The following is a 9,415-nucleotide window of genomic DNA, read 5'->3' on the forward strand; positions in this document are numbered from 1 at the left end:
GTGATAATTATAATTCAAAACTTTAAATTGACTTACTGTCTTGCTGTTCCTTAGTGCTGCTCTGCATAAAATACTTCGACTGTTGTTATTATTTTCAATGTACAACTAAACCGATTGCATTAAGCAATGCAGTTGCAATAGTCACCTAGTTCTTGTTCCTTAGCATTAATCCATAGATTAAGGATAGTATCTGCAAGATAGCCGAATAGCAGTCACTTATTACGTGAGGTTGTAACTTACAAAGGTAGTAAAAACGGAAAAATATTTTAAAAATTGCTCCGTAATGTTTAGTTACAAAATAGTAAAATATAATTTCATTACATAGTAGTATTGACTTGCTATTAAAAGTTTCTTTTTATCGATATTAAAATTATTGAATTAATCAAAAACCTGAATATATTTGAAATTACAAATGCTTAAAGTCTGAAACTTTAAGTTATTGATTGATCAACTATGTATAGACAGTAATAAAATCTAAGAGGTTTATTACTATGTGTCAAAAATTATTGAGTTTCAAGAAGTTTAGCTTTTAATTTGCAATAACGTAATTACGAGACGAAAGAAGAATTGTATTTTATTGCATTGTGTTTTTAAAATGTATGCAAATGGCAGTTCCGAATTATAAAGAATTGAAGTTGCAAAAAAAGCAAAAAATCATATAATTGTTATAATTTTTAAGCGAACAACATTTTTGATAGTTCTATAATAATACATCTAAAAAACTAAATGAAGATGTATTTACGGGAAAAAATGACAATATAGCAGTTTTCTCCTAATTTATGTTATACATTTCCAAACGTAAAAATCTGAATTTATTTTTCCATACTCTCGCTTAATCCTTTTTGAGTTTATACATATATATATGAACTTCCTTGTTTGTCAGTCGCTCTAATATACATGTTGCTATTTTTTCTCTTTTACATTATCAATCTATGTAACTGGTAATCTAAAAAGTATCTATTTACTTTCAATTGCCTGCTATATAATATATAAGTATAAAAATAACTATAGTAATTTGTCCTACTACATACAAAAAATGCATGCGAAATGAGTTTCCTCTTTTAAAAATCACTTAAAAAATAAATAAATAATGATGGATACAAAATGTCAAATTTTGTGCATATTTCATGAATAAACAAATTCATTTACTGTGCACTTAATTATTTATTCTATTATTTTTGTGAATAAACTCTCCTCACAATGACTAGCCGTGGAGGAGCAAAGAAAGAGCTGGTAAAATTAATATTTAGTTATTTCTGTTTATAGAGTTTTGTAATGATTGGTTATTGTGAATAATTTTATACTAATTTTAATAAAATAATATTAGAGGTAGAAGCGATAAAGTGCACTATGGCTATAAGCTTTTTTAAAATTGTAACTAACGGCTATTCTGTAACGTTTATGGTGCTGGTCATAGACTGTATACTCTTTACTGCTGTAGTATGTGTTGTGTAACGTACTTACGTATTAAGTGTTCTTTATGTCTTTTGGCGAAGATTACCGCTTTTCACCAGGTACGCAGTTAAGTTACTTGAAAGTTTCATTAAAGTTATATTCATTAAATAAATATAAAGTTTTAAATTTACTGATAAGACAAGTACTTACTTTATCCATAACTATGTATCTTAGACCATATTTCAATTAAAAATAGAGCATCGTATGTTCAAAAATAGGTCAAAATTTAGTCTAATAACTATCAAATGAAATTCAACTCGGCTTGGCAGTATTCGGAAAATTACGCCAAATCTTAATTCGTATCCAAAATACTTTAAAGATTGGAAACAAAGGTTTTTGACCAGTGCGTTTTGCGAATTACCTATGCAATCGAAACATGGTCCTGCACGGTTGGCCGTATGCAAATGCTTCAAGTTACTCAGTGAGCTATGGATAGAGCTATGCTCTTGTTATGCTATGTTATGAGTTTATTTGCTTGATAGAATGTGAAATGAGGGTATCCGGAGAAGAACCAAAGTATATTTCGGTACATACATGAAAAAATTTCTCTAATCTTATTTATAAATATGTCAAAGTTCCAATTAACCTACCCTATCAAAGTGTGTTTTTCCTTTCCACTAAGTTGTCTATTGAAAAGAAAGTACCCAGTGAAATACTCTTCTAGTTAAAATTTCTTTGTAGAACATTTTAATGTTTAGAGGTAAGACGGTAAGATTTTATCATTATTGCACGTATATACACGTGTGAATTGATCAGTAAGATTTATGAGGCTATCGTATATGTTGCCGAATTTAGTTATTTTTCTTTCACTTTAATGTTATTTTATTTCGTTTCCACTGAACAAGTAAGCACGATAGTTCTTAATATCTCTTTAGATTAATTAGATAAATTAATTTTGATTTAGGACCCCGAAGAACAGATACGGCAGAAATTTCGCGCCAAATGCTTATTTCGTGCTCTCGGGCGTTTTGTTATGGCTAATACGTATTGGTTGATAGAAGCAGTTGACCATTACGAAGGCGTGGAGGATGTTAAAAGAAGGGTGGAACAAGCAGTGCGAGGAAAGGCTAAGAAAAAACAGCTATTGACTGTTACTGTACGTACCTACTTTCACAACGAGTAGATATATATAAAACAATGAAATCTCATTTGTAGTGATTTCAAATATTACCTAATCTAAAATGCTGATCAACTATTTCAGATTAACATTAGCAATGATTAACAGACCAAATTTTTTGTATTCATATATTATTTATGTTCTGTTTTTTTATCAATCGGATATTTTTATCGGTCCCGACCCACCTGCATTTACTGATTCCCTTCAATACATTTGTGGTAGTCGCTTTATCTAATGGGGAGTACTTATTTGTATAATGATCTGTAATATAAAATATTCTTGTAGGATAAAGCACTTTTAAATAAACCTGCTGAAGAAAGAACAGAGCAGGAGAAAAAGTACATATATCGTATCATTGGAGGATTAAAATGTTTCAAACGTTATCCAAATGTAAGTTTATGACTGAGAATTACAATGCCCTGGAATTATTATCAATATTTATTTAGAATAACTAAAGCTACCGGAAAGCATGCAAGATTCAGATTAGTGAGATTTGTAGGTATTACTACTAGTACTATTGTTGTCTTTATATTTCAGTCATTATTATTTTAACTGTAAGTTTTTAATTTAAGTAATTAAAAACTTACAGTTCATCGTGTTTAGTGATTATGTCAGTTAATAAATAATTAATGCATAGATTTCTAGGTACATATAAATTAAGGCAATTTAAAAATGTATCTATAGCATGTTAAAAAGAAATTGGCTGCGGTGACGTACTTTAAGTACTACGGGCCAGGACGGACCATAGTTCGTCAACACCACGAAGCCCACGCTCTATACTTCATAATGACTGGTGACATCATCGTTAGCCAGATGGTGTTTGATGAGTTGCTCCAACAAAATGTTTCCGTGGACGTCGGTGTTATGCACCCTGGTGATATGTTTGGTGAAGTATCTTTGCTCCATAACATTCCGAGAACTGCGACTGTTACTACTGCTGGTTAGCTTATATTCAACATTATATTCTCTAATAATATCATTGTAATAAATTAATCACTTATTTAAAAATACCTACTACCTTCTTACAACAAAGCTAATAATAGCTACCATTATAGTCCAATTAGGAGAAATTGTTTTGTCATGACACTATTGTCCTATTTCTTTATGGTCTTGTCCTATTTTCTTTAACAAACTCTAAGGAAATCGATTATATCCTTATTGATCACACTAAATAAGTAGCACAGCAACAGTGAACAAGATACGTGAAGTTAGTTGTGTTGTCAACAAAGAAGTGATAAGTTGTACATTCACTATACTAGGTCACTGTGAATTGCTGGTATTAATGAAAGAAGATTTCAAAAATGTGCTCCAAGCGTCTGTGCAGAAACAATGGGATGAAGTGCGACATGCGATGTCGGCATTCACGTACTTCGAAGCTCTCGATGAGGTTTATTTTTCATATATATAAATTAGGTGACATTGGCCAATTTTAATTCTAAATACTTTGTCTAAAGTGTAGACAAAGGATTCGCGAATTATAATTCTGAAGTTAGAACGCGTTTGCAATAATAAACATTAGCGTGTACAGTTTATTATCAATACGGATTGTACCTAATTTGAGATAAAAATAAATAAGTGTAAGGTGTGTTTCGACAAATTATATTTTACGTATTTGCATGTAGAATATTTTTATACTGATATTATGACCAGTTTCGATAAACTTGAGATTACTAGTAGAAAATAAAATAAAAGAAATATTTTTTTATTATCAGGTCGCCCGTCGTGAAGGTTGTATAGTAGCTAAAATGAAGTCGTACAAGCCGAATGAAACCCTCCTCGGAGACGGCGTGGGAGTGGCCAATTTTGTCTACTTTATTTTATCAGGCCGTTGTCAGATGATTGAGACCATTCAAGTGATCGTCACAACTCGTTTAGGACGAAGTTATTATGCACTCTACGATCCATATGTATGGTGTTCAATTATTCAATTTAGTTTCACAAGTCGTCACGATACTAATTCTTTTTGCATTCAAGGTTCCAGAAGAAGAAAGCGAGCAAGATTTTGAAACCAAATATTTTGGGGCATACAAAAATCTCAACAAAGATACACGTGATTCAGTTGATAGTACACATGAATCTATTCACGAAGAACAGAATAAAAACAATACTGTGCCTGAAGGGATACATAGTATATTGAAGCCTTTAAGTAGTAATAAACAAAAACGATCGGGAAGTTTGAAGTGCAACAGCGAAAATGTACATATTGATAATAAGGACAATTTGGTTAAAGACGGTGTTAAAAGCGAAACATTAAAAGCACAGTCAGGGCGCTCTTCTTCTGTGAAGTCGCAAGTACTGTTGGAGCCTTCGGAACACACCCGACAATCTATCAGGTTGTTAGGAGCACTCATTGAATTTGTATATACATACATATAAAAAGTGAGATAGTAACGAGATTATATATCTGTTTTAAATATTTCTTGTATAAAATAATTGTAATCTTTAATATTTCAGATTAAGTGTGATTCCTGAAAAAATTCAACCCGCATCGGCACCTTTAAATATTCGGACCTATTTCATGCAGGTCTATGCTTACCTACAACATAATTTTAGTAATATAGTATCTATATTTAGTTAAAGCGCTGAGTATCAATTTAAATCCTAAAAATCTTTTAGTTACGTACGAAAGTGGTTACGAAATTATATAGTATTAATTAATATTTTCATGAATAAAATGGCGTTTTGTGGGCTGAGGCATCAATTACATGATTAAAACAATTATAGTTAGGTCATTTTGTCGTCGTCGAATAATTTTTAAGAAGACTATCTACTTAGATGTTAAAGATTTATGATTCAACTACTATTAGGTGTGCCAGTTCAACCCGGGTTCAAGTTTTGGTTTCGGTGAGAATATGCGTGACCGCCGCATAGTAGCGTTAACTCCGGTTGACTGTATGCTACTTCCGAAGATATGGCTGCTCCAGCGAAATACTGCCAACATTTGGTCTCGTATTCAACATTATCTAGAGAAAAAGGTACACTATATTATTTATCATTCCTGTCCTAATGGTAGTCTTTTGTGACTAGTGTGTCTCTGTAGACTATGTGATAAACAAATCTATTGATAGTTAAGTTTTTTTTTTGCTGTATGTATTAGAATGAGAGAGCAATATCTAACATTGATAAGTATGAAATAAGATAATGCCATGACAATGCAACCTTTGATAAAGCAGAGATTATGCTTAGATTTTAAGCTTTCATAAGCTATTATTTTCATAACATTGTTCATGGGCCTGCATTATATTTATTGGTATATGAATTGCGACTTTCTTCAGATCACTCAAAAAGTTCCTATTCATTCATTGACATTTATAAATAATAGGATAAGTGCAAGACCAATAAGAATATTGGCCACAAGCTACAAGCTAATGAAATTGTTGGTTTCCAAGCAAATTAAATAAATTTATTCCAAGCGATCACTTTTAAATACGAAGTTTAAAATTTTAGTTTTTTTTCCTTGTAGTGGTTAATCCATAGAAGTTTTAAGTTTCTACTTGCCTGGATGAAGAGTCCATTTCCTATGAGTCACGTAAAAAAGTTTTTAGTGAGTTTTGACATTTTTATAAGTTGGTAACCTTAGTTTACTGTTTTATTTCATATGAGGTTTTACCCGGATCTTAGTTTGTGTGATCGGGATAATGTTCTCTAACCGGGATAATATAGTAGCCTATGTCCTTCTGCATTTCATATACTAAATTTAATTATGACTGATTGTCGTTAAGGTGCTAAAAGGTAACAAAGAGACAAATAATTTTATGTATAATAATTAAATATTAATTTGACACGATATTTCGTCATAGTCGTAGAATACTGAAGAATCTATATATGTAATATTTGTCAGATCCTTCAGTATTCTACGACTATGACGATTTTATATACATATAGGTATATGACATTATACGTAAGCAAATAAACTGGTAAGTAGCTATGGTTAATTTATGGAGACTTGCAAAACTAACGGTAACACAGTGCGTCACCATCTTAAGAAATATCAATGATGTAATCATACTTTTGGTAGCGTTGCGACGGTTTGAGTAAGAAAAGATCCGGATGTATTAATATTAAATTTAAAAGATTATCTTCTATGCAGAACACATTTATGTATGTATATTATCCTGTCTGTATTATTAACCTGAAATAATATTAAAATATGAAAATATTTGTAATTAGAAAAATGATTTTATTTTATTAAATCGAGTTAAGTTATAAATTAGGTAACCTTTTCACTTTTGTGCTCTAGTGTAAATCAATACTGCAGTCGGAGTTACCATTCTACTTTCATCAGCACATTAGCAGTTATCTGTCCATTGCTATACATAGTCCCTATTTAGTAGTGGACAGATAATTGTTAATACGGTTATTTAAAAATTACCGCGCTTGGCAGGCGGGTTGGTAGCGGTAGTTAGCTTATTAATGTTTTGAAAGAAACGCTGCTACTTAACTCAACCCTTAAGTTCGTCACCTCTTACGATACTCACGTAAATGGAAGAGTGACACAGTCTATGTCTGGGCTAAACGGCATAGAATTTTATTTCTATACATTGACAAAATATATCTTTATCAATCTATAGTTATCCAGTCAACTGGCCAATGATAACTGAAAACTGATCATAGTTGTTACCATTGACCGCAGCCATTATCGAAGTAGAAGATAGTTATTATGATTATTATTTGTAGTTTTGTAAAAAGGGGAATTTCTGTTTATGTATATGTCTGTCCCTTTGGGTTTTTTTTTAATTTTATATTGATAAGATAATTTTTTTGGGAGTTAGAAAGATAAGAGCGATAAGTAAGTTATCATTCCTCATTGAGCTGCAAATGTTATTGTTATTAGCAATAATTACGAATAGAAAATGTCGCAATCGATATTGAATATAATTGCTTTTTTTATGGGTGAAATCGGTACGTTTGGTTTACGCTGTGCCGAGTATCAGTGTCGGATTAGATGAGAACTGAGTGAAATTTGGTATATGAATTGATCTAGAGTAACAAAAGAGTAACTTTATTCTGATATATGTATTAAAACGCAGCACCTATTTATAGCTTATTAAGCTTAAATATCTTAAACTATCTAATATTTGATGTTTATCGTCACTTTACAATAACTAATAGTTTGTTTTCATTGCCATAAAAGTTTTATTTTTACTCCTTTATGAATGAATGAATATATGAAATGAATTTATGGGCTGACACAGATTATCTGAAAGTCTATTATACTTAGTAGATACATATTTATAATGAACTTTAAAGGAAATTTTGTTTCTTAATACAAGCTGGTGGATAAATTGTTATTGTGCGAGAGGCTACCTGTTAAATGTTATAATACTACGAGTCATTTCATACTCAACAGATACCAACAAAGAAGCAATTGTTTAAAGAGTTCGTCTCCCAACGTCGCTGGCAAGAGTTTCGCGAACAGATGGTAAACGATGTCGTTTCCCGCTCAAACACCGTTAACTGGACCTCCGTCCATGATGTACCGTACTCTATTAGAATGGAGGAAATGTTTGACATTTGAAATATAAAACAATAATTGTTAACTTTTTAAAATATTAACTCATTTGATATACAAGTAATGTATGCAGTTGTATTAAATTTTATGTAGAAGATTGAGGTGTTTTATTGACGCAATGCAGCATTATAAAAATTAAACATAATAGGTATATAAATAGTTTTAAGATCCTATCATCCAAGAAAGAAGAAATATCAATTTTATTTATAAACATGATCTTATCTGATATATAAATAGAAATGCTGTCAACGTTGGAAAATATGTCTTGAAATGCTGATAAGAAAAATGAGAATATAAAAAATTTGAGCTGTAGTAATTATTTCTGGATAAAAGTTAACATAAATATAACACAAAAAATCAGTTATATACATTTTAGAAATAAATAGCAAAAGAATATATTATTTTTGTTTTCTATTTCTAGAGTTTAGGAAATTAATCACTAAAAAATATTCAACTAGGAAAGCATTTTAAGATAACATTCGCTATAAATACTTGTACTATCCATAAAAGGTAAGGGACTTTTATAGAGGTATTCGCATACTGTCAATAGAGGCTAACGGGGGCGGAGGCCGTATCGCGCAGAAATGACTAGGCAAGTAGGTGTCACTACGTTGCGGAATTAATAAAGCAAGGTATAAAGTAACGTGGTGACGAAGAGATTGAAGGTGTATTTAAACAGCTACGTTTTTTTAGCTATTGTTGGGTTTAAGGTACTATAATAACACATTATACATAATAACGCTTGGGTATTATGCTTGAATAACAATTTAAGCAGAAATATCTCTATAATCGTAAGTTAAAGTAAAAAAATCTTCATCATATCAGCTGTCATCTCTCCACTGCTGAACAAAAGCATCCCCCATAAACCATAAGGAACATGACCATTTCTTATGGCAGTTTACTTTTGGAGGGATTTTACCACGCTTGGCAGGTGGAATGGCAACTGCAGTTTGGCTTTTGGTGATGTCTTAAAGCGTCCCTACGCTTCTGCACATTTCTTGGCCATTCAGTTCCCTTAGTGGCTTCTTATGACACCTACGGGAAAGAAAGAAATAGCTCATTCTATGCCGTAACTACACGGCAAAGTAAATATTATTATTTTCTTTGGCATTTATTTTCACTAATAATGTTTATGAACAACAAGTATATATATAGTAGTTGCATGGGAAAAGTTTTTAGCGATCTATGACATTTTCGAATATTTCGTTGGGCCTATAGAATCATTTAATCTAGATTAGAAAATATGTCGATTAGTATCAAGAAACTGTATATGTAAAATATCAATTTTTATTCTAAGTATATTTTCTTCAAAATCAATTAAAGAATATCTA

General features: G+C 31.2%; 1 protein-coding gene across 2 annotated transcripts; it reads left to right on the forward strand.

The window, feature by feature from the left end:
- Window positions 1–1,143: 1,143 nt before the first annotated feature.
- On the forward strand, window positions 1,144–8,175 carry LOC113509140 (uncharacterized). 2 transcript variants are annotated; one of them, XM_026892443.3, is made up of 10 exons: window positions 1,144–1,233; window positions 2,360–2,551; window positions 2,858–2,962; window positions 3,257–3,512; window positions 3,832–3,959; window positions 4,285–4,479; window positions 4,547–4,905; window positions 5,027–5,096; window positions 5,380–5,547; window positions 7,923–8,175. In XM_026892443.3, the coding sequence occupies exons 1-10, from the start codon at window positions 1,201–1,203 to the stop codon at window positions 8,088–8,090; spliced, it is 1,674 nt and encodes a 557-aa protein (XP_026748244.1). In that variant the 5' UTR covers window positions 1,144–1,200; the 3' UTR covers window positions 8,091–8,175. The 2 variants fall into 2 exon arrangements, with proteins under 2 accessions (XP_026748244.1, XP_031763559.1); XM_031907699.2 differs by lacking the exon at window positions 1,144–1,233 and adding an exon at window positions 1,432–1,514.
- The last annotated feature ends 1,240 nt before the right edge of the window (window positions 8,176–9,415 follow it).

Source organism: Galleria mellonella, unplaced genomic scaffold, assembly GCF_026898425.1.
Source record: "Galleria mellonella isolate WM207_F2 unplaced genomic scaffold, CSIRO_AGI_GalMel_v1 utg90, whole genome shotgun sequence".
Classification (NCBI taxonomy): domain Eukaryota; kingdom Metazoa; phylum Arthropoda; class Insecta; order Lepidoptera; family Pyralidae; genus Galleria; species Galleria mellonella.

Coding starts and splice junctions, on each gene's coding strand:
- LOC113509140 (XM_031907699.2), top strand. CDS start 1,443: ATGTGTTGTGTAACGTACTTACGTATTAAGTGTTCTTTATGTCTTTTG. Junction 2,552..2,857: donor AACAGCTATTGACTGTTACT/GTACGTACCTAC, acceptor ATATTCTTGTAG/GATAAAGCACTTTTAAATAA. Junction 5,548..7,922: donor AACATTATCTAGAGAAAAAG/GTACACTATATT, acceptor CATACTCAACAG/ATACCAACAAAGAAGCAATT.